The sequence below is a fragment of the Capricornis sumatraensis genome, chromosome 15 (assembly GCF_032405125.1).
Source record: "Capricornis sumatraensis isolate serow.1 chromosome 15, serow.2, whole genome shotgun sequence".
NCBI lineage: Eukaryota > Metazoa > Chordata > Mammalia > Artiodactyla > Bovidae > Capricornis > Capricornis sumatraensis.
Window position 1 is genome coordinate 59,822,793 of NC_091083.1, and position 25,792 is coordinate 59,848,584.

The 25,792-nt window shown below is 49.3% G+C and overlaps 1 protein-coding gene and 1 non-coding gene across 2 annotated transcripts in view; both read right to left on the reverse strand.

Annotated features, from left to right (window-relative positions):
* Positions 1 to 25,792, reverse strand: part of PHACTR3 (phosphatase and actin regulator 3) — a 187,289-nt gene that overhangs the window by 1,555 nt on the left and 159,942 nt on the right. Inside the window, exons 9-12 of the mRNA XM_068986792.1 lie at positions 8,053 to 8,108; positions 3,867 to 3,928; positions 2,686 to 2,826; positions 1,083 to 1,159 (exon numbers count right to left, since the gene is read on the reverse strand). Of these exons, the coding sequence (XP_068842893.1) occupies positions 1,083 to 1,159; positions 2,686 to 2,826; positions 3,867 to 3,928; positions 8,053 to 8,108 (336 nt within the window). The remainder of the gene's footprint in view (positions 1 to 1,082; positions 1,160 to 2,685; positions 2,827 to 3,866; positions 3,929 to 8,052; positions 8,109 to 25,792) is intronic.
* On the reverse strand, positions 6,971 to 7,043 carry TRNAG-CCC (transfer RNA glycine (anticodon CCC)). The gene has a single exon. It is a non-coding gene; the product is annotated as a tRNA-Gly (tRNA).

Below are 25,792 nucleotides of genomic sequence, written 5' to 3' on the forward strand. Positions count from 1 at the left end.
ATGGGTGTATTCCCCTTGTATGAAAAGTCTTGATTATGGAAGAATCAGCCATATCCCCATTGGGATATATGCTCCCTGGAGATGGGACCCTCCTTTACTTATAGCTGACTCGCAGCATAAGAATGGCACACAATACCTATTTGCTGAAGGAACAAAGGCTGTTTGGAAGAGCTTTGGGGGAGCATGAGCTTGTGTTAAAGATGTGAGTATAAAATAAGGTGGGAGACAAGTGGGATTGGTGGGGAGAGTAACTTCACAGCACTCCTCTACATATAAATAAATGGGCGGGGGGGCGGATGCGGGCAGGTTCTGAATATGAGAGAAGGGGAATACAGGCAAATTACCTTCAGTGCTTTGAGACTAGTGTCCGACTCCGTTCGACCCCACAGATGGCAGCCCACCAGGCTCCCCCATCTCTGGGATTCTCCAGGCAAGAACTCTGGAGTGGGTTGCCATTTCCTTCTCCAGTGCATGAAAGTGAAAGTGAAGCCACTCAGTAGTGTCCGACTCCTAGCGATCCCATGGACTGCAGCCTACCACGCTCCTCCCATGGGATTTTCCAAGCAAGAGTACTGGAATGGGTTGCCATTGCCTTCTCCCAATATCTTTAAATACACATTAACTACTTAAATAAAACTATGTGTAATACTGTTCTACATCCCACCCCTCACCAAGTGTTAGTCCCACAGTCCTGTCCAATTCGTTGTGACCCCAAGGACTGTAGCCCAGAAGGCTCCTCTGCCCATGGAATTCTCCAGGAAAGAATACTGGAGTGGGTAACCAGCCATTGCCTTCTCCAGGGGATCTTCCCAACCCAGGGACTTGAATCCAGGTCTCCAGCATAGCAGATGGATTCTTTGATCATCTGTGCCACCAGGAAAGCCTGCCAAGCCCTATGTGAAAACCACAGGAACCAATAGCACTTTCAATTGAGTTGCATTCTCTCTGTTCAAGACAATTCTCTGCAGACATACTGAACTGTTTTTTTACCTGAACACAGTGATTTGTGACATTTTTATTTTCTCTTAAAAAAAAATACCGTATTGCAAGTATCATGAAATTCATACAAATAGAAATCTGACCTTGTCAGATGCTTGCTTGATGCATGCACCTCCATTTCATTACTTTTGTATTCATTCAGTTCTTTACGAATTGCTGCCTGGAATTTAAAAACAGCACATTATTTTTCAGGACATTAGAAAGTTAGTATGGGAAATGAGTATCATGGTTGTGGACTGACAGCCATTCCTGATACTTGCTGACTTTGTTATTTTGTGATAGAGTAAAAAAAAATTTTTGTGCTTAGCATTTAGGCTTTTACTTATTTTTATAGCCCTACCAACCTAGTGCAGAGCTGGTATTCTGGAAGTATTTAGTGAATTTGTTTACTGTGCTGGAGTGGGAATATATCAACCCCCTGCCTTGACCCTGCCCCACCCCCAACCCCATCCCATGTCACCAGGATACATAACAGATCAAACACATGCTCAGGGCACTTATAAAGGAAGGACCTCAGAACAATGAGTGAGGTTCAGCTTTTGGTGAACTTACTTAGAATTTTGCAACTAGATAATCTAGAAGTTATTCTGACTTCAGGATACATTTACATTTTGTGTCATTTGAAACATAATCTTGTTGTTACATGTGGGTGAGATGTGCATCTCAGTCTTTTCAGGGCTTCTCATCTGGCCCTCCTCCAGCTTCCCAACGCCCACTTTCATCGTGTGCGTCTCTCAGATAAACTCTCAGGCCAGGGTAGACAAACATCAGACACAGCTTCTGGGGCAAGGAAAGGCTGCCAAAGGTGCCTGAATTCTCCCTTCACTGCCAGGCTCCTCTGAGCACATCCACCCTGGGCAACCAACTAGCCTGTCTGCATTGTTCCAAGAGGATGCAATGCTTATGTGCATTCATGTATAACCTCACAGACTCACACTCAGCTTATGAAGACAGGGACCCATTAGCAATTTCAGCACATTCATTGGCTGAATGTATTATGTTCCTCTCCTTTCGGGAGGCTTTAAAAGTTCTGGAAGTCGCTCAAAGTGGGGAGGTAGGAGAGACTCTGTAGACAGAGGCTCCCGGGTCTAAGCCTTGCCAGTCTTTCCCAGTCACCTGTTCAATGGCACCTCTACAGGGATAATAGCAATACCTCTCTCAGGAATATTTTGGAGGATTAAGTACCTGGCAGGCTGCCCCTCAGTACAAGCAGCCTGAGGGCTCTTGGTGGTGGTTTAGTCACTAAGTCGTGTCTGACTTTCAACTCCATGGACTGTAGCCTGCTGGGATCCTCTGTCCATGGGATTCTCCAGGCAAGAATACTAGAGTGGGTTGCCATTTCCTTCTCCAGGGGATCTTCCCCACCCAGGGATTCAACCCGGGTCTCCTGCATTGCAGGCAGAGTCTTTACTGACTGAGCTATGAGGGAAGCCCATTTGGTAACAACCAAAAATGTCCCAGTCATTTCCAAATGTCCCTAAGGGCAAAACCATCCCCTAGTTGAAAACACAACCCTAAGACCAGGTTCTATTTGTGATGCCACATCTGGCCAAGCACAGCCTTTTTTTTTTTTTAATATAAATTTATTTAATTGGAGGTTAATTACTTATTTCAACAGCTGATGGTGCCCACTGTCTCCTGACACATATACACCCGTGAGCCAACGTGCACACGTATGCTCAGTACCTTATCTGCTGCCGACAGTCTCGTCCAGGGTTTGTCTGCCCGTCTGTCATAGTCCTGTGCTTTTGCCACTTCCACATAATCACTGAATCGTATCAGAATTTTTCTGTCTCTCAGTTCATCAACCGTGGGTCTCTGATTAAGCTAAAATAAAAGATCACCATAGTTAGGTCTCATGTGCCAAACTAGCTTTCTTAGTTTGTTCAAGTACCCTGAGCAAACCAGGACCCTTCTGTAAATAAATGTAACCTCTGAAGCTGAAATAAAACCCTAATGCAAACAAACAAACAAAAAACACCTCTAATGTGAAGGGCTTAAATTATACACTCTTAAATGACAATCCCTTCCCTTTAACACATCTTGTCAAGAGCACTCACACCCCCAGGAAGCTAGTGGTGCCCTATCTACAGCACAGCTCAAGGAAAGCTGGATGAATTATCTAAGGAAAAATTTTACAGCACCAGCTGTTGCTTTTCAACTATCATTAGGTAAGATTTTCCAAAAAAAGCTACTGATAAAGTTGAAATACTAAATACTACTACTAGCACTCATAACTCAAGCTCAGAAAGGATATTCTATTAACTTCAAGTAGGACGAGAATTTATTATTATTATTATTATTACAGAATACAGTAGAGAAAGGAACACCAAAAGACCTGAATTTAGAGATGGTCAGGGCTTTAGAAGGAAACCAATCTTTACAGACTTGCTACCTATATCGGCCATAGTACATTTTGACTTAACTATTTGACTCTCAGACATAAACCCTTGAAGCTAATGAAGTTTTCCATAGTCAGGAGCTTCTAGACAAATAGTAGGAACCAAAGAGTGTGAAAGGTATACTGACACACTGATATCCAGGCATGCTTTGCTTGAGCACTGTGTAAAGAGCTCAAATAAATGAAGAGCATGCCGGTCAGCATCTGACTTCCTGGAAACAAATGGCAATGCCATTGAGGCCACACGGCCGCAGTCATGTACCCCATGGCTGAGTGAACACATAGTCCACAGGGACATCAGTCACCCCCAGGTCGATGCAAAAGGCACTGCTTTTTGACTGTCCAGTGAATGAATTCACTGTTGCCCAAGAAGTCACAGGTCAGCATCACAGAGTGATGGCCTGCCTCACCCATCTCAGTCTTTCCTACCTTAATATTCAGGAAAGAGATGCTTAAATGATCATACCTTTCTTGTCAACCTTTGCTTGATTTCTCTTCTTTCTTCTTGCTCTGTCTGATCATTCCTTTCTGTGAAAGATGAAAACAAAAGAAGGGAGAAAACAAAGAAGCAGGTTGAGACGTTCTCCTCTTTAGCAAGGACATGTGCTCAGATCTGGACATTTCTGTAGGCTACAGGTGTAACAGGAAGGACACCTGACAGGTGACACTTTTTTCCATATCACTGCACTTTGCCAGTCACTGCTCAGGAAACTATGCTCTCATTGTTCCATATAAACACTTGTAGAGGAAAGTTTTCCCATCATCACAGCCTGGTTCTCCTGGGCCCTTTTCTGTGTTAGAAATAACCACACAGATTGATGCTGGGCATTGATTTGCAGGAGAAACAGGAAGCAATTCTCTCTTAATCAACTATCATCTCTATGTGTATTTACAACTAGGAACATAGATAGCAAACAAAAATTTTTAGTAGAATAAGTTTTATATATATATACACACATATATATATAATATATTCAAGTATATATGAATGAATATTGTTAGAACTGTCACTGCTTTTCCATGTAAAAGGGATTCATAGTTTTAGCCAACCAACAGAAGATAAAGAACATTCGCCTCAGATTCTGGGCAACATATGCCTGCCTGGAATTCATATTTTCTGGATATATTTCAAATCCAAACATACCCAGGAACCCAGCTGATTCTCCACTGCAGAAGTGAGACACATGACCTGCCTTTTAAAGGACCCAAGTCTCTCACCAAAACTGGTTTTGCCTAGTGAGTGTCACTATTAACATGCAAGCCGTACTCACACCTACACTTGGAAGCTAAAAATGGAGCAGAATGCTGAGACTTAGTGTAAAACTAAGCTCTGCCCTGGGGTAAGAGATAATGGATGTCCTATTTCTGGCTCTCTCTGTTGCTAAATAAAGCCTCAGGTCCCGGGAGGGGGCCCAGAATTCTATTCCGGGGAAAGGGACCTCATCTGTCAGCACTCCTAGAAACACCGCCAGGTTTGAGGAAGGGAAATTCTGCAACTCGTCGTTAACATAAGCTCACGTTACCTGCCTTTCTTTGAAACATTTTAAACATCAGTGCATCTAGGAGATTTGGTGTATGGGCATTTAACATACTAGCCACTGTACTTTTCAGTAATTTTCTTTAAAAAGGAAGATTCATCTTTCATTCAGATGTTTTAGAAAAAGAAACCAATCCCTGTTATGTTCCTTGTTCTTAATCGAAGTGAAAAACCAAAAGAAACCACAATTATAAGCTCTGAGAGCTGATAACACAATTAGAAAAAAATGTGAAAATACCACATAGAAGGCCAACCATAAGAGATTTAAATGATGATATGAAACTAATTCTTTAGATTTTTAAAAAAATTTTGGCCATGCCACGTGGCACTCAGGATCTTAGTTCCTGACCAGTGATCAAACCTGTGTCCCCTGCAGTGGAAGCACAAAGTCTTAATCACTGGACAGCCAGGGAAGTCCTATAATTCTTCATATTTCTTAAAAACAGGCCATGAACAAATCCTAAGTACACCCTCCATATAAAAACACTGAAACAAGAGCAGATCTTTCTGTTTTTTAAATTGTGGACAACACCGGCATCATTACAAGGTCATCGGAGCACAGCAGGGGTCTTGGAGGTGCCCGGGGAGTGTCCCCCTGCAGGCCAGGTGCTCTGTGGGACGCCAATTCCAAGGTCCTTCCTGAGAGCCTAAGCCACAGATTCTCTGAGCTCCCCTGAGCAATGGGTTTATAGATCTCTTATTTTCAGACTCAGAAAGCCCTGTGCTTTATACAAAAAAAGGAAGCCATAATCAGAGCCTCCATACCCAGATTTTCTGGAAATAGTGCCAGTAGCTTGGACAGTCACACAAGAGCCTTCTGTAAATAATGAGAGATGCATTATTGCTCCTAAGGCAGTGGTCAGAACGTGGATGATGGAGCCAGGCCACCTGCACATGACCTTCAGCTCCTTCCCTCTGCCAACACTCGTGTTAAAAAGTCCTATTACCTTCCGAAGTCTGAGCTTCCTCACTAGGAAGATGGTAACAGCCATGCAAACCTCACAACTATCTGGTAACAATTCAGCGAGGGAACAGAGGCAAGCACTGAGTACAATGCCTGGCACAGAGTGGGCCCACCTTGGAATGACCACTTCTAATATGACCATATAAAGAGGGCCACTGTGTCTCGACACTCTCATATCCACAAACGTACAGGCCCAGTTCTAAGTGTTCTTCCAGCATGATCGCAGTTAGCCATGAGTCCCTACTTGAAGGGGAGCAGATACAATGTGCTGATATTCTAACCCATTGACTCAAAGCAGAAAATGCAGCAAGAGTGCAAGCCAGTGTCAAGGGCTGTGGGGATGACGCTCTAGGCTGGACTATATATAGTCAGTCGATCCTCATCTCCACAGAACCAAACCAAACACCCACCTCAAACTGCACTGACATTCTCAAGGATGCTGCCCAGGGCACTCGAGTTGCTTCCAACTAGGGACGGACCTGACTGGCTGAGTGGCAAGGAAGGGACTGTCAGGGCCGCAGCAGGGAGCCTGTTTTCCTGCCCTGGAGGTGAGTGCCGTCAGTCCGGGATCCACCTGCCATCTCTGCTCACCAGGCACAGTTCTGATATTCAGGCTTTCACGTCCAAGAGTCTATGTGCAAAGATGAACACAATTAGAAGCACTTGCTGTTGGGAGGCCCTGACCATCCACTAGAGCAGAGAGAAAGTGACCACTGGCAGGAGAAATGGTTCCTGAGAGAAAAGCCTCTGCCCACTCTGGGCAGCAAACCAGGCTGAGGGCAGCCTTGAACTTGCCCCATTTGAGTCTTAGACTACTACCTGAGGGGGCATCTGTGACTGATGAGCTTTATAAGTTAGTGACTTAATTTTTAAAAATTCAAATATTCAGTAACAGCTACACGTTTGTATGTGCCCACCTGATTAAGCAGGCTATCCATGAAAAGATGTTCTTGAAATTCTCAGATACAGCTTAGTTGATGTAATATAGAATAGTAGTCACCATATCAAGTTTTAAAAGAACACTTTTTTTTTTTTTTTTTGCTGCACTGCTCAGCATGTAGGATTTTAGTTCCCTGACCAGGGATTGAACCTGTGCCCCCAGCAGGGGAAGCTTGGAGTCCTAACCACTGGACCACCAGGGAAGTCCCTAAAACAAAGAATTCATAATCTTAGGGTTTAAATATTTCCAACAGTCCTTAAAGGGGGGAGTCATCCAGGCAATTAATAAAGGTGCTGAAGTCAAGAAGAGGAAGGAGTCAGTTAGGATTCAGCACCCAGACCAGAGTTTCTGTCTTCTACTTTGGGACAGAAGGTCAGCCATGGGACTGTCTTAACTTTGTAAAAAGACGTTCATGGAATGAAAAACCAAATTCAGAGAATGTCTGCAGTGCTCACTCTTAAGAGAGGAAAACATTTTTAAAATCCAGGCCCTTAGAAAACATGCTATAGAAAATACCTCACAAACTAAGTCTGTTGACCAGATACTTAAGAAGTATCTGGGAAACACCTTTGAAAGGGTTCTACCACCCAAATCCTCAGTGCCTTTAATGAGATGGAACAGTGTTCTCTGCACCAGGGAGGCTCTTCCTGGATGCTGGTACTCAGCACACGTTGCAACCACAACCCTCCCTGGGAAAGCCCAGGGGATGTGAAGGAGGGGAGGATCTAAAATTGCCTAGTTCTAAGCCACAGGCAACTTCCTAGGCTTCTGTGTTCCTTTGAGCTGCTGCTTTACTCCCCCAGGAGGGAACCACAGAGGGCTGAGCTCTTCCCTGGTAGGTTTTATACTCTGTCCACACCTGCCTGTGATGTCCATGACCGTGAGGAGCCCTAGTCCCAAATTGCCAGGGACACCTGCTTGAAACCTAGCCTGCCAAAAGACATCATTTCCCTTCCAACTACAGAGCTGACTCATGACATAACCCCGAAGTAGGGACATTTTTAATGATGCCAGGAGAGCTTTTTCCTTTTTAATTTTCAACGGGACTTTGCTGGGTGTTTCAACTTTCCTGGGGGATTGCTTTCAGAGTTCCCCAGCAGCTCAGGGCGAGGGGAACACAGGAGGGCTCAGTAAACCTGCAGAGCCAGGTTCCCGCAGCAGCCTCTGTGGAGCACACGTGAGGGGAACCCCAGGGGGCCGCCACTACTCACGTTTCAAGATGTTTCTTCTCTCCAGTTCTTCCACCGCGGGTCTTTGGCTCAGTCGCCTGCGGAAAAACACCAGAATTACATTTTGCACCATGGTGGCTGCCAGCGAATTGCATCCAGGGTCTGTGAGGGTCCGGGGTAGCTGGCGCACCCCTTGAAGATCGCCTCCCAAAAAACAGGAGGGGTGGGGGCTCCTCTGTCGGAGGCAGCCTCTTGCTGGCAAATCGAGTCCGACCCTCGCGCGGGAGGGACGTGGCCCTCTGTCACCGGGCGGCTGGGGCAGCCCGCGCTCCCGCTCCCGCTCCGGACAAGCAGCTCATCATGTCCAGATCCGCTGCCGGCCCGGCAGGCTGGACGGCTCCCCAGGCGCGGGTCTGAGATCCAGCCGGGAGATGGTCCCTTGTCTGGGGGCGCAGGGAGGGGCGCGCAGCCGCGTTTCCAGCTTCTATGTCCCAAGCTCCCAGCGACCCGGACACTGGCACTCGGCCCGGTCCTGCTCCAGCCGCGGTCCGGCCTCACCCGACCCTGCCTGCAGGGAGGCAAGGGGGAAGCTCCTGCCTCTAGCGGGCGCGGAGCCCAGGCGCGTAGGGAAGAAGCGCATCCAATCCTGGCTGGGAATCTCCTGGGCTGAACGCGAGCGCCGGCCACGCCCACGGCCGGCCACGCCCACGGCGGCCCGCCCGCCGCCTGCTCTGCCCGTCCGCTTGGTGAGATAGGAGGACAAATTATCATTTCCTTTTAAATGGCTTCTCATCGAGGGAGTTGGAGGACGTAGCCAAAAAGAAGAAATACATAAATAAATAAAAGGCTTGTCAGGAGAGGGAGGCATAATTAGTCAACATTAATGCCAAGCTCCAATTATTTCTGTAACTCCAATAATGTTATCCCTGGGGCAGAGCCAAAAACGTCCCCACTTCCGGATCCTTCTGCCACTGCAGGGAGGTGACAGGCGGAGCCTCTGAATGCCCACAATTCGGGGCCATAATCCTATTTATAACCCCTGTCCCAGCACAAAGCCCAGGGCCCCCCAGGGCTCAGCTGCTCCTCCCTCCACACTCAAGGCAACACTGTGCTGTCGGACTACTAGGCGGGCTTTGTGTGTCTGCTGGCTGGTGGGTGGTTGCTTAAAATCTTGTCTGCATGTCTGCTGAGACTTCAGCGTGCCCTCAGACAACTCCTGGCTGGCACCCAGGGGATAGGGCCTCCCACTCCCTGGCAAGCAGCAGGCACAAAACCAAGCTGTTTGGGTGGGGCTCCCTCAGCCTGGTCAAAACCCACCAGGTGCTATTTATTCATTCACTAAGTGACTGGGGCGGGTTGGGGGTACCTGCTTTGTACCAGGCACTGTCCCAAGCCCCAGGACACAGTGGTCCTGCCCTTGGAAAACTCAAGTCTAAAGAGGAAGGCAGACAAGCAGCAAGTGAGCAATCATCCCAGCGAGTGGGCAATGCCATGGAGAAGAGAAAACAGGGGTGGGGATGTGATGGATGAGGGAGGGGGCAGGGGAGGTCCGTTTTCTAAGAGACAGCAGAAAAGAAGGAACCAGTCTTGAGAAGCTCACATTTCTAGACAGTGTCTCCTAACTGCTCAGGTGCTGGACTTGGAGACAGCAGTGGGGGCAGTGATCAAGGAGGACTTCCTGGAAGAGGAAACTTTTGGCAGTGTTGTAGAGAATCCTCCCAAGGTGCAGAGCCTGTTGCTTAGGGGCTGCCAGCCAACCAGCTACGATGCCCACAGGGACAGCTGAGGATGGAGACCACGCACCTCCTCAAGCCTGAAAAGTGCCCCAAAACTCTACTCACTTTGCCCCCACGGAGGGCTTTTTCTTGCTGGAGCCCTGTGTTCTCTTCTAAAATGAGGACAAATAATAGATCTTCACAAAGGTAAGAGAACTGAATGAGAAAATGCACAAATACACCTGTTATACCAAGCTTGCTTGGGACAGACATTTCTCAAGAAGTGTGGATATCTCACCACCAAAATCTCCGCTGCTGGCTCTAGGGGTGAAGGCAGGCCTGCCAGGGTGAGGGCCACAGCAGGCCCCCAAAGCACCTCCGAATGGCCCAGAAGGGGCCGTCCAGCAGCTGTGAACAACATGCAGCCTGCTGGATAGTCAGCAACCTGCCCCTCTACCCAGAGGGAGCCCAGGAGCCCACAGCTGGACTGCCAGCCAGAGCCACTCCTTGGGGGACCCCAATCACAGGGAAGCGAGTACTGCAGGTCAAGAGTCCCCATTTGGACTCACACCTACCTGTACCTGACACCCCAGCTCATGAGACTGAGAACTAACTTGGCCTGTTGTGTCGGAGGTTTAGTGAGCACAGAGGACACGCCCTGGGATATGGGATATGGCGGGAAGAAGTTAGACCCAGCCCTGCCCTCAGGGAGCACAGGCTCTAGAGGGGTCAGACATTCAGTCCGTTATCACACAAGTCAGTCGGTCAGTTCAGTTGCTCAGTCTTGTCTGACTCTGCAACCCCATGGACTGCAGCACACCAGGCTTCCCTGTCCATCACAAACTCCCAGAGCTTGCTCAAACTCGGGTCCATTGAGTCGGTGATGCCATCCAACCATCTCATCCTCTGTTGTCCCCTTCTCCTGCCTTCAGTCTTTCCCAGCATCAGGGTCTTTTCTAATGAGTCACATTAGTCACATTAGGTGGCCAAAGTATTGGAGCTTCAGCATCAGTGTGAAGTTACCATACAAACCACCTTGCATTTCCACAGTGACCAGCACTAGGAGGAGGAGCCTACAGCATCATGATAGCCTAGCGGGTAGGTGGACCGACCTGGACAGATAGGAGGCCTGAGAAGCTGATGTTGAGTCAAGATCAGAAGGGTGAGTGGGGATTGCTGAGCCCGGAGGGAGGGGAGGAGCACGGGTCCTGAGATAAGAAGGTCTCCTAAGTGTCACTGGACTGAGTGGAGGTGTGTGTGCACCTATGGGGCAGGGGTCAGGACTCACCCACCCTGCAGTCTGGATCTCTGGAGCCCCGAATGTGCTGAAGGGTGTGAAGCAGGCAGGGCGGGGTGGAGAGGATCTGTCTTTGGAAGCACCTCCAGACTCTCCTGGACTGCGATCCAAGGAAGGACAGGGCAGAAACTGCCCACAGGAGACGTGGAGCTGCCAGGGGTGGGGTGAGGGGGAAGGATCCCCATCAGACAGGAACCTCCGGGAGCCAGGCCCACAAGTGGTCAAAGGCCAGTGAAGTGTTCCAAACAAGGGGGAGATATTGGCTCCAGAGTAAGAACAGTGCAAACTACAAATTACACAATACACATTGGACTAAATACATATTAAGCACAATATTCCATTCATTTACTACCTGAGACTCGGCTCCACTATCCCTGTGGGAATGGGGCTTCCCAAAGCAGGAGTGGCTACGACCTTAATGTCAAGGACACTCAAGGCGATTATGCCCATTTTACAGATGAGATCGGCGGGGCTCAGAGAAACAAACTTGTAAGCAGGTGTTATTCCTCATGTAGACCGCAGAGCCTGGCACAGACAGACATGCCTGGCTTGAACAAAGCAGCAAACCATGGGTGCCAGTTCCCCTCCCTCCATGTGACACCTTTTTGGTGTGGCCCTGGAGGGGTGTTGCTAAAGCATCCTTGGAGTCTCAGTAGCAGAGGGCCCTCCAGGACTGGCGAAGACATAGCCCCAGGCTGGATGCGCTTTGGGGGAGGGGCGTGGCCTTAGCCGGAGGAGGGGCGGAGCCTCGGGAAGGCAGGGGAGGAGCCTCGGGAGGGGTGGGCAGGGTCAGCACCCTGAGGGATTCCCCAGCTCTGCCCACGCTGTCCGCTCCCTCCTGATTCAGAAGCTGCTGCTGTGGGTGATGAGCAGGTGCTGCCTGGAACTGGGGAAGCCACAGTCTATTTCTGACTCTCCCCTCTGAGAAAGCACGAGTGTGGCAGCCAGTTACAGCACTGCGTGGGCGTGGGAGCGACACCAAGAAAAGAAACCAGGAGAAAGAGAGGCACCTGCCCATCCTCCCGCCCCATCCCTGGCGGGCCCCCACCTGTGCACACAGGAGAGGGAGCCCTCCCCTCCCTCCAGGGGGCCGTGGGCAAGACGGCAAGATGGCAGAGCCTCCACACGGAGTGGCCAGGCTGGCCTGTGCATGAGGTTGGCTGCCCTGGAGGGTCACCCAGACACAGCGGACTTCTCCTGCAGGAAATAAGCCTTTTCTGGGTAAAGCCCCTGAGATCCAGGGGTCTCCCCTGAGGCACAGCTGCACCTAATCTAGTACACTAGTGCACGGCTGGCCATGATGCTGGCCCGGTCTCCCAGGGCACCGTGCAACCGAGGCCAGAGCCACTGCCCCCACCTTGCTGCTCCCAGCGAGGTCCAGCCTGGAGCCTTCTCCAGCGCAGTATCAGGGCTCCGGAGCCTCAGAAGTCGTATGCAAGCTCCCCACTCCCTGAGCCCACCTGGGGTGAGGGGGGACAGCCTCGTCACCAGCCCCATCAGATGACCATGGTCCAAATCCAGCCAGCAGCCGCATCGCTGCCCCCATGATACTTTTTAGAATGTGAATATGAAGCAAAAATTAATCAAATCGGAGTTTTCACTCTTAACAACATCAGCTCCCCTTGAAGACATGGGAGAGCTGGCTCCTCAGATCCATCAGCACCCCTACCCCACCCCCAGCTCCGCAGAGCAGCAGCTGGGCTGAGGGGGCACTTGGCTCCTCACCGTCCCCATGGCTAACACCTCCCAGTGGCCTCGCTCCCCTGTGGACATTCCACCTGCCTCACCATGGGACCAGGCTCCTGAGTGAGCAAGGCCCCAGGAATCCCCTCCTTGTCTTGAGGACCCTGTGACCCCCTTCTGCCTCCCATACACACTGGACAGGAGTGGCTGCATTCCCGGGAGCTCCAGGCATGGTGGGAAGGTGACCTGAGGACAGCAGGTCCAAAGCTCAGCTCTGTGGACAGTGGCCCTGGCTGGCCACCCAAGGGAGCGTCCGGCAGCTGGTGTCTCCCTCAGGGAGGCTCAACACACAGTCAGACTCTTTCCAGGCACACTCGTCTCCATCAGTTGCCTCACACAGGCTACGGGCACAGGCCAGCTCCTCTCTCTGAGCCTGTTTTCTCTCCTAAAATGGACTGATGACAATAGACACCCACTGGGGTTGCTGTGGGGTAAGAGAAACGGCCCGTAAAGCACCAACCAGGTGCCTGGCACTCCAGGCCTGTCTATGTCAGTGGCCATGCCTGAATTGTCCTTTGCACACCCCTTCTTGAGAGTCCCTTGCACAGCAAGGAGATCAAACCAGTCCATTCCATCCTAAAGGAAATCAACCCTGAATATTCATTGGAAGGATTGATGCTGAAGCTCCAATACTTTGGCCACCTGATGCAAAGAGTCAACTCATTGGAAAAGACCCTGATGCTGGGAAAGATTGAGGGCAAGAGGAGAAGGGGGCAACAGAGGATGAAGATAGTTGGATGGCATCAATGGACATGAGTCTGAGCAAACTCTGGGAGACAGTGAAGGACAGGGAAGCCTGGCGTGCTGAAGTCCATGGGGTTGCAATGAATCAGACAGGACCAAGTGATTGAACAACAACAGCATCAGACAGGAACTGAGCTGCAATCTTGCTAAGCAAGGCAGAACGCCTTCCTGGAGAGGAAAGCCACAGTGGCAGACAGACAGCTCTCCGCCCCCAGGGATGCCGGCTATTTTAGGAGCTCCTCCCTGGGAATACCATCCTGTTCTGCCACCAGCCTTGAGTCACCAAGGAGGATTTTGGTGTCCCTGCCTGGGATGGGGTTCCCCAGCAGGTGGGAGTGGGGGGCGGTGCATCTCCTTCCATAGTCATCATGACTCCTGAGCCAGACATGTGGCTCAGGAGAAGACAGCTCCTCTGTTCCCACAGATGCTGTCCGGGCTACGGGACCACCAGGGACACCGGGATGGGCAGGGGAGAAAGAATCAGGGAGGGGAGCCCTCTCCAGGAGGTAACATGAAGATGAGGGCACGGACAGACCAGAGCCAGGCTGCAGGCTCTGAGGAATACAGCTCATCCATGCTGGGAACAATAGACCCCCAGACCTTAGCCCCCTCTGTCCTTGCAGTTACCTTGGTGAGGATGAATTATCAGCCCACTGAGGGTTTATCCAGCGAGGTGCTGACTGCTGGTCCCCCATCACGGCATCTCACAACCCAGGAACCCCCAACCCCACCTCCTCACATGTCCCCATTGTCCAGCATCCGTAACTCAGAGGCTGGTGCCCACTGTCAGTCATACACTCATCCCAGACCCCAGGGCCACCCTCTGTTCCTCTGGCTCCACACTCCCAGCCTCCAAGGATCTCCAAGTCCACTGGGTTCTAGAGCCAATACCTCATATGTCCATCTGTCTCTCCATCCCCAGGCCACCAGCCTCTGCCAACCCCCAGCTTCCTTGATGCCCCATGGCAGCAGGCTTGTCCTGTTTCTGAAACATGACCCCCCACTCCCACCATGACCTCAAACCTGGGGTCCCCATCAAACTCAAGACAAGCCCCACAAGGTCAGCGAGTCTGCGGGGTCCCCTCCCCAGATTCTGTGCACCGTGACCCTCACACTGAGCTGCCGACACTGCCTCCCTCAGGCACAGCCACCCTCTCCTAACTCAGGGCCACAAGCTCAGATGCTGCACCCTCCTTACAACAAGAGTTCGGTCTCATTTCCCTTACTCCAGTCCACCAACACGCTTACTTTTTAAAAATTGATGTGACACCAGCTGTAACATGCAGGAGGAAGAAGGGAAGTTTTAATCCAATAACATCCATTCAACACATAAGTGTTCAACTGGAGCACATCAGGTGATGTGGTGAAGGTGGATACACAAAACAGTCGCCATGACAACACATCATCAACTACAAACACAGAGAGACCGGGGTCCGTGCTGGTCACTCACACACCCACAGAGATGCCACCTTGGGGGAGCTGTTCCTGAAATGAGTGATTCTTGGTAAAGTTCTGAATGAAACAAGGTGTGTCAATTTCCATCAATTTCCAAGACACTTATGCTCAGGGAAACTCAGCGACAAAGCTCTGCCAAATCCATCTGCGTGTGCATGTCCACTACACACCCAGGTTGCAGGCTCAAGTCATACTAATAGCTCTGGCCCCTCCTGTTTGAGTGTCCAAGGGAAACTGTTTGTGTCCTGTTTTTGATGGTCCTGTTTGAACATCCAAGGGGGTGAGGGCAAGTCTCCTGGGCTGGGGCCTGGCTCATCCCAGTGACAGCCCATGAAGTCTCCCCAGTTGAGCCAGGGGCACCACTGGCTTAAACCTTGTACTCCCAGGCAGACACCTGTCCTCCTCCAGGAAGATCCCCTGGAGAAGGAGGCCCATCTTTCACTCCAACCCTGGGCCTTGGGGTGTGCTGAGTGGGTGAAATCTGGTGACGACTTTTTGGTCTTTACCAAGGTTGCACCTGGGCTTCCCAGGTGGCACTAGCGGTAAAGAACCCACCTGCCAATGCAGGAGACATAAGAGATAGAGTTTTGATCCCTGGGTCGGGAAGATCCAAGGAAATGGCAACCTACTCCAGTGTTGTTGCCTGGGAAATTCCATGGACAGAGGAGCCTGGTGGGCTACAGTTCATGGGGTCACAAAGAGTCAGACACGGCTGAGGCAACTTAGCACAGCACAAGGTTACAAATGCAGGCATTTATCCTTTGCCCAGCACTTCAGGGTTAAGAGGATGTTCTCTGGAGAGCTCATATGGACACAGTGTGTGAGAGCTAGATTCAGGGCAGAGCTCTGGCGTCCACTAAGGGCCTGGGTGGAGATGCCATGGTCAGCTGGCAGTACAGCTCCAGGCATGTGTGAAAAAGCACGAACATGTCTAGATTGGTCCTCCCTGGAAGCCCACCTGGCTGGTCTCTGGAGCATAAATCATTTCAGAAGATGCAAAATCATGCCACGATTAAGCACTGGAGCTCTAAATCCAGGCATGGCGTAAACTCAAATACCGCCAACCCGTCTGTTCACAGCCTTCTCGGACCATCAGTCGGTGGAGTTCACTGGTGAGGCCCCGCCCCTGGTTCTTCAGTCAGGCACTCATCTAGGAGCCATGGTGGAGGTGTTTTGTAGGTCAATGTCCATAAGCAGGTGACAGTCCTAGATGGCCTAGGTGGGCCTGGCCCAATCAGTGGACGGACCTGCAGAGCAGGGCTGGGGCTCCCTGGTGAAGAGGGAATTCTGCCTGTGGACGCCAGCTTCAGTCTATGCACAGGAGTTCCGGCCCTTCCTGACTACCAGCCCCATTGGTGGGCCAGATCTGTGCTGCCAGCTCCACAACCGCTGCCACCAACGCCTTGCCATAAATCCCTCAATACACACCTCCCCGGGGCTTCCCAGGTGGCTCCACTGGGAAAGAATCTGCCTGCCAAGCAGGAAATGTGGGTTCAATCCCTCGGTCGGTCGAGAACATCCTCTGGAGGAAGAAATGGCAACCTGCTCCAGTATTCTTGCCTGGGAAATCCCAAGGACAGAGGAGACTGGTAGGCTATAGTCCATGAAGTTGCAGAGTCAGACATGACTGAGCAAGTAAACACCCCCATCCCCTCCCCTGGGAGCTGGGTCTCTATGTCACAGGCACAGCCTCCTTCTCCATTAACAAAGATGACACTACCATGGGAAAAGCTCTCTCGAGTTACCTCCACTGACCTAACCTGGATTAACCAACACTCACAGTCCTTCTGGAAAAGCAGACCCCACTGAGCACATGTGACTGGCATCGCGGGCCCCGTGCCAGCAAGCTGATCCCTGTCAGGAACACAGGTTCCGTGTTCTCAAACCTATGAGAACCAGGTGAACATGTATCTGTAATTAGGTGATTTAATCAGAATTTATGCACATTGATTTAAATGATTCAATATGGATAGAAAAAGAAAATGTTCTTTCTAGGAGAACTGAGTTGGCTGCCTTGGAGTCGGTAAAGGTGAGATGCTGAAACACGGCCATGCAGGCTCATGTGGTAGAGGAAGCTGTAAATGGTGGGGCTTCCACCTCGGGAAGGACTCGGCTTCTTTGAGTCTAATTCTCACTCCTAGACAATGCATCACACAAGAAAGAACACTAATTGCAGAGCCTTCTGCAATGAGAAGTCTTTGATTCCACCTCAAAAGACAGCGGAATAAACACACATCTGAATGCCTTAGGTTAAAATAGTGTTCTGAGCATGAATACATCACACTGATCATTCCTTCCTTTAGCCACCTTTGGGGTTTTATTACCAGGGCTGTGTACAGAGGAGGGGGCTCTGCTCCCCTCCCTCACGGGTCTGTGGTCTCTTCTCAGCGATGCTCGGCCCCCGTGTGGGGAGGGTGTCCACAGAGCACAGGGCAGGGCTAAGACTCGCCTCCAGGTGGTTCCAAACAGCCCCTGGACACTGGCAGCCTCTGATGGGGTGGGAGTGAGACGCGCTATTTGAGATCTATCATGAGTGTTGGTCCCGTATTCAGATTTGGGAAAGTAAAGTGATGCACAGTGCTTCCCGCTGCTGCCTCCGGCATGAGGGTCACTCGCTCTCCGGTCCACACATTTATGGAGCACCTGCTGGGCACCAGGTCTTGCCCCTCCCAATCCTCCAACACTGCATTTCCTGCCCTCCCCCCATCCTCCCTTCCCTTCCCTCTCACCTTCCTGGGGCAGCTCTCTTGGGTGGTGGGAGGCCACCCCCTGCATCCCTCTCTTCGTCTCCCGAACTGGGGTATCCTGAACATCCTGCTACTTCCCCAGGGCCCTGAACCCCAGGCTCCTCCTTGGCCAAGATCTCAACCATCTGCTGGGGCTGCATCGCTTGGTTCCTACCCCCACCCAGCAAGTCTGGGAGTGGAAGTCAGGTTAGTACAGTGCCCCAGGCCCAGGGCGGAGGCTCAGCAAGATTGCAGTGAACAAGCAAATATCAGGTGAGGAAACAGCAGGGCAGAGACACACAAACTCCACAAAACTTCCCTTGGTTTAAAAAAGGAAAGGGCATCACCCCACACACCAAACAGTCTCAACAGGAAACAGAACCACACAAGCACTGCTAAGAAGCCTTGGCCTCACCAGCCTGGGGAAAGAGGAGGTTAGGATCTAGCGGGAGTGAGTGGGAGGGAACACGGGACCTCCACAGCGCCCTGAGCACCTTGCAGGCCACTTCCTGTGTCCCCCACGTGCTGCAGGGACCACACTCTCTCTTGCTTGACCTCCCTCCCCATCCCATGTCCTGAGGGCAGCTCCTGCATCTCTCTTATTCCCTCTTCCATCTTGAACGTTCCGTGCCAAGGGGGGTACACCAAGGCTGCCCAGGAAGTATCTCTCCTTGAGCTTCAACGTCATTTAGGGGTTACCACTGAAAAGGTTTCACCATGGCTCAGATGGTAAAGAATCTGCCTGCGCTGCAAGAGACCTGGGTTCGATCCCTGGGTCGGAAAGATTCCCTGGAGAAGGGACTGGCAACTCGCTGCAATATGCTTGCCTGGAGAATCCCTGGCAGGCTACAGTCCACCAGGTCACAGAGCCAGACACAAGGGAGTGACTTCCACCACCACCACCACCACCAGTGAGGAAGGGACACTGGTGTCTGACCCCGTCGTCCCAGCAGCCCCTCGGAGTCTGCACCCCCCAACCCCAGCTTCCTGCCACCTCTGAAATCTCTGGGCCCAGCACTGGACAATGGGGAACACAAGGCACTTATAAATGCCCACTACAGGGGCTCCAAGGGACTCCCCAGATTGCTACCTCACAGATGCAAGGTTTTCCCCTCACTCGTCCATCTGTTTGCTCCCCCACTTCCCTTCTTCGTTCAGTCTCTCTCACAAAATTAGCTTGAACACCAACAGTAGCAGAGACCTCTAGGTACCTACACAATCTTCATTCTCCCCTCTTATGTACATAGCATCAGAAAGCCAATTCTATTCAAGGAAGCCTCTTTTCCAGCTAAAGATAGCCATATGAAGAGGTTCATGACCAAGAAGCCGTAGGGAGAAGTGTGCCAAAAAGCCTCTAAAGAGAGTCCTTTTGAAGAGCTGACTCAGCTGGGATCTATGTACCTCTGAGAGCTGAATGTGATGTCTGGCGCTCCTGAAGCCATCCTGGACCATACAGGGTTAAGTGTCAGTGTGAGGATAACTGAGCAGGACGACAGAGGGAAGCCTGGAACTTCAGTGACTATGGCACAAACATGCCAGCCTGTCTGTCTACAACCATTTCACGAAGCAGGGTGCCTCCAGACCCAGTGTCCAGAACCAGCCTGACTGGGTCAAATCTCAGCTCTAGGACATACTAGCTATATGTCTTTGAACATCTTACCTACCCTCTCTGAACCACCATTTCCTAAGCTATGAAAGAGCTAAAACAACAGCATTTACATCTTACGCTTCAGTGAATGCAGGCAGAACACAGTCTCTAGCATACAACCCACATTTAATAAATGTTAACAAAGCTACCCCCCTTCATGGATCACTGCCTTGTCGTGGCAAAGGGACTTGTGTAACTCAATAAAGCTATGAGCCATGCTATGCAGGGCCACCCAAGACAGACACGCCATAGAGAAGAGTTCTGACAAAACGTGGTCTGCTGGAGGAGGGAATGGCAAACCACTGCAGTATTCTTGCTGCAAGAACCCCATGACTATGAACAGAATGAAAAAGCAAAAAGACACAACACCAGAAGATGAGCTCCCCTCCCCTCCCTGGGTCAGAAGGTGTCCAATATGCTACTGGGGAAGAGCTTGGGGCAATTACCAATAGCTCCAGAAAGAGTGAAGTAGCCGAGCCAAAGCAGAAACGATGCTCAGTTGTGGATGTGTCTGGTGGTGAAAGTAAGGTCCAATGCTGTAAAGCAAAATATTGCAAGGAACCTGGAATGTTAAGTCTATGAATCAAGGTAAATTGGATGCAATCAAGCAGGAGAAGGCAAGAGGGAACACTGACATCTTAGGAATCAGTGAACTAAAATGGACGGCAATTGGCGAATTTAATTTAAATGACCATTTATCTACTCCTGGGCAAGAATCCCTAACAAGAAATGGAGCTGCCCTCAGAGTCAACAAGAGAGTCCAAAATCCATTGTTTGGGTACAATGTCAAAACGACAGAATAATCTCAGTTCGTTTCTAAGGCACACCATCCAACATCACAGTAATCCAAGTCTATGCCCCAACCATTGATGCTGAAGAAGCTGAACAGTTATATGAAGACCAACAAGACCTTCTAGAACTAATACCAAAAAAAGATGTCCTTTTCATCACAGGGGATTGGAATGCAAAAGATGAAAGTCAAGAGATATCCAGAATAACAAACAAGTTTGGCCTTGAAGTATAAAATGAAGCAGGGCAAAGGCTAATAGAGTTTTGCCAAGAAAACGCACTAGTCATAGCAAACACCCTTTTCCAATAACACAAGTGACAACTCTACACATTAACATCACCAAATGATCAACACAAAAATCAGACTGATTATATTCTTTGCAGCCAAAGATGGAGAAGCTCTATACAGTCAGCAAAAACAAGACCTGCTGCTCACTATGGCTCAGATCATTGCAAAATTCAGGTTTAAATTGAAGAAAGTAGAGAAAGCCATTAGGCCATTCAGGTATGACCTAAATCAAATCTCTTATGATTATACAGTGGAGGTGCCGAATAAATTCAAGGGATTAGATCTGGTTGACACCTTGCCTGAAGACTTACGGATGGAGGTTTGTAACACTACACAGGAGGTGGTGACCAAAACCATCCCAAAGAAAAAGAAATGCAAGAAGGAAAAGTGGTTGTCTGAGGAGACTTTACACATAGCTGAGGAAAGAAGAAAAGCAAAAATCAAGGGAGAAAGGGAAAGAAATACCCAACTGAATGCAGAGTTCCAGAGACTAGCAAGGAGAGATAAGAAATCCTTCTTCAATGAACAATGCAAAGAAGTAGAGGAAAATGGAAAAACTAGAGATCTCTTCAAGAAAATTGGAGATATCAAGGAAACAAATCATGCAAGGATGGACATGATAAAGGACAGAAATGGTAAGGACCTAACAGAAGCAGAACAGATTAAGAAGAGACGGCAAGAATCCACAGAACTATACCAAAAAAAGTCATAATGAGCCAGATAACCATGACTGTGTGGTCACTCGCCTAGAGCCAGACATCCTAAAGTGTAAAGTCAAGTGGGCCTTAGGAAGCATTACTGCAAACAAAGCTAGTGGAGGTGATGGAATTCCAGCTTAGCTATTTAAAATTCTAAATGATAATGTTGTTAAAGTGCTGCATTCAATATGTCAGCAAATTTTGAAAACTCAGCAGTGGTCACAGGACTGGAAAAAGTTTTCATTCGAATCCCAAAGAATGACAATGTCAAAGAATGTTCAAACTACCTTACACTTGTGCTCATTTCGCATGCTATAAGGTTATGCTCAAAATCCTTTAAGCTAGGCTTCAGCATTACGTGAACCGAGAATTTCCCGATGTAAGAGCTGGGGTTAGAAAAGGCAGAGGAAGCAGAGATCAAATCATCAGCATTCGTTGGAGCACAGAGAAAGCAAGAGAATTAAAAAAAAAAAATCTACTTCTGCTTCATTGACTATGTTAAAGCCCTTGACTGTGTAAATCACAATAAAATGTGGAAAATTCTTAAAGAGATGGAAAGACCAGACCACTTTACCTGTTTTCTGAGAAATCTGTATGTGGTCAAGAAGCAACAATTAGAACCTTATATGGAACAACAGACTGGTTCAAAATTGGGAAAGGAGTAAGACAAGGCTATATATTGTCACCCTGTTTATTTAACTTTTATATAGAGTACATCATGTGAAATGCCAGGCTGGATGAATCACAAGCTGGAATCAAGACTGCTGGGAGAAATATCAACAACCTCAGATATGCAGGTGATACCACTCTAATGACAGAGAGTGAAGAGGAACTAAAGAGCCTCTGGATGAGGGTGAAAGAGGAAAGTGAAAAAGCTGGCTTAAAACTCACCATTCAAAAAGCTAAGATCATGGCATCCAGTCCCTTCACTTCCTGACAAATAGAAGAGGAAAAAGTAGAAGCAGTGACAGATTTGGTTTTCTTGGGCTCCAAAATCACTGCCAATGTTGACTGCAGCCATGAAATTAAGACACTTGCTCCTTGGAAGGAAAGCTTTGACAAATCAAGACAGCTTAGGATGTGAGAGCTAGACCATAAAGAAAGCTGAACGCTGAAAAATTGATGCTGGAGAAGACTCCTGAGAGTTCTTTGGACTGCAAGGAGATCAAACCAGTCAATGCTAAAGGAAATCAACCCTGAATGTTCATTGGAAGGACTGACATTGAAGCTCCGATACTTTGGCCACCTGATGCAAAGAGCTGGCTCATTGGAAAAGACGCTGATGCTGGGAAAGACTGAGGGCAGGGGGAAAGGGGGTGACAGAGGATAAGATAGTTGGATGGCATCACTGACTCAATGAACATGATATATGAGCAAACTCCAGGAGATAGTGAAGGACAAGGAAGCCTGGTGGGTTGCAGTCTATGGGGTCACAAAGAGTCTGACATGACTTAGTAACCAAACAACAACCAAGCTACCACTGCACTATAACTACGGGGACTATAATTTGTGCAGGATAAGCTCAGACTCTGGGTAAAGCAGGCAAGCATCACCACCCATTTCACAGGCTCAGACAGATGGAGTGATTACCCTGGGCTCCCTCAGTCTGCACCTCCCAGACATGTGAGCTCTCAACCACTAGACCACCTGCGCCCCTGGGTATGGATCATGTTTTATTGATGCTGAAGGGAGACTGGTATTGCTTTGCATTTCCTTATAAAACATGCTGTACTTTCCTTGACAGACTCCCAAGCAACCGAGGAAAACCAAGAGCAGCTGACGCCATGGGAAGTCTCAAAGGCCACTAGCTGATGAGAACGAGGGGGCCTGAGCCCCACCTGCAGGGGGCCTGGGGCCCTGGATGCTGCTCTTCCTTCCCTGCAAAGGAGTAGAGGAAAACAAAAGAAAAGGAAAGACTAGAGATCTCTTTAAGAAAACTGGAGATACGGAGGGAATACATAATGTAAGGATGAGCATGATAAACGACATAAACTGTAAGGAGCAGCAGAACAGAAGCAGAACAGATTAGGAAGAGAGGGCAAGAATACACAGAACTATACCAAAAAAAGCCATAATGAGCCAGATAACGTGGTTATCTGGACACCATGTGCTCCACCCCAAGTCCAAGTTTTACGCATATATCCTTGGAGGCTTAGATTTTGTTAAACCTTTCCTGATTTGGAAGTGCCATTTTCTATTGCTTAGCTACTTCCAGCTAAAACCAGAGCACGTGAGACCCAGACTTCACACCCACTGCTCTGCCTGCATTGTCCTGGCCTTGCCCACCTCCCAGACCTTGTGGGACCACCGCATCTCTCCCTCCAGAGTGAGGGGTCTCATCTTACCCTCCCCCCCAGCATCCGATAGGGCCCACTCTCAGCCCTGCCTTACGAGTCCTTTCTGTATTTTTACAACAAACTGTTGCAGGTACCTAGTTAACCCCAGCATTCCTCTTGACCTTGGAGGCTACATCATATTCACACAGGCCTCTCACCATAGCAGTGGAGCAGCGAGGTGGCACCAAGCTAGGAGTGGGGATGGTTTATCTGGATAGAACAGGCCTCTGTGTGCCCTGAGGTTTCTAAACAGAGGGAGACTAAGAGCCCCAAGAATATGCCCAGAGTCCCTGGAGGGCGGGGGAAGTAAGTCAGGTAAATTTACTTCTCCACAAAAAAAAAAAAAAAAAAAAGAAGAGAAACTGCTAACACAAGGGTCTTTGCTCCTGGGATCTCAAAATCCTCTTCGGAGGGTTGCAGAGACCTGGACCCTGCACCTCCCAGCCTAGGGGTGCCTGGTAACTCGAGATCACCACTCCAACCAGTTACTGCATTGGGTGCACCCTGAGCTGGACTGGCAGGGTCTGAGGGGTCCTTGCCCCACCCTCAGCCTTCCACCACTTCAGGCCCCCTTTCTCTCCAACCAAGAGTCAGCATGAAGCTCAGATGGGGGCTTCAATTCTGGAAGTGGGGTAGCCGAACCTCAAGGAGACCAAGAGCCACTGTTTCCTAAGTGCTTCCCATGTGTCAAAGACGGACAGTGAAGATGCTGATGGTGATGACAGAGATGTGGATGAGGATGTTGCTAAAGATGGTGGTAAAGAAGACGATGAAGAAGATAACAAAATGATGAAGATAAATGATGTAGAAGGGAAGAAAAAGATGGATAAGACTGATGAAAATGATGGTGCTGATCATGAAGACGGGCAAGGTGATGAAGATGGTGAACAGGATCAGGACAGTGGCGGTGATGAAGATGCTGAGGAAGAGAATAAAGTTAGTGAAGACACAGCATGGTGAGACTGATCATGATAACGGGCCTCCATACAAGTATATCCCTCAACCCTTGTGACAGTAACTGAGAAATTATGGAGTGCCCACATGGCCCAGGTACTGTTCTGAGGATTGGAGATACTGCTAAGGGGTGAGGGGCTCCTTGGGGGTGATGAAAACATCCTGAAATTGCTAGTGGTGATGGACGCACAACTCATGGATATGCGAGGACCACTAGACTGTGCACTTCGAAAGGGTGGATTGTACAGTATGGAAATTACATTTCACTCTGTTAAAAGAAGCCCCCTAGTTCCATATTTATTTGTTTTATTCTCTGGTGCTTCCTCCCTACCACACAGAAGTCTAGACATTTTACGTATCCCATCTCTCTGCATCCTTTCTGCAGCCCTAGGAGATAGGCTTTATTGTAATAACTCCAATTTTACAGAAGAGAACAGTGAGGCACACACCAGAGAGGGTTACCTGCCTGTAGTCACACAGCCAGAAAACAGCAGAGCCAAGACAGGAAGCAAGACATCCTGCCCAGAGTCCATGCTCTCCCCACCACACAGAGACGCTTCCTCTGATCAGGATGAGAGCCAAGGGGGTCGCACACAAGGTCTTCCAGGTCAGCCCCTTCGCCTACCAGGTGCAACGATAAGACCCGTCAGGGCTGCACAGGGCGCTGGTGCACAGTCTCAGCTCTCGATGCCTCTACTGCTGACCATCAGTTCAGACCCTAACCTGCTGTTTTCCCTACAGAAATTCAACAGTCACAACCCCCCATTCTCAGCACAAACAAGAATGAGCTTCTCATAAAATAGGTGGTATATCACAGGTGGCAAAAGGGTGACCTTCCCCCACAGGACCAATACAACCCACAAATGTATTTTATGGGGTCCACACTTCCTTTTTTTTTTTTTTTTAATTTTACTTTACAATACTGTATTGGTTTTGCCATACATCAACATGAATCCGCCACGGGTGTACACGTGTTCCCAATCCTGAACCCCCCCACCTCCCTCCCCATACAATCTCTCTTTAAAAGCACTGATATAGAAAGACGATACAACGATCCTAGATGCAGAGCAGCAGAGGAAACACAGATATAAAGAGCAGAGTTTTGGACTCAGTGGGAGAAGGCGAGGGTGGGATGATTTGAGAGAATAGCCCTGAGACATGTACATTACCATATGTAAAATAGATGACCAGTGCAAGTTCAATGCATGAAGCAGGGCACCCAAAGCCAGTGCTCTGGGAAAACCCCAGGGGGATAGGGTGGGGAGAGATAGGGGTACACATGTATACCTGTGGCTGATTCATGTTGCTGTATGGCAAAAACCATCCCAATATTGTAAAGTAATTATCTTCCAATTGAAATAAATTAAAAATAAAATAAAAGAGAAGGA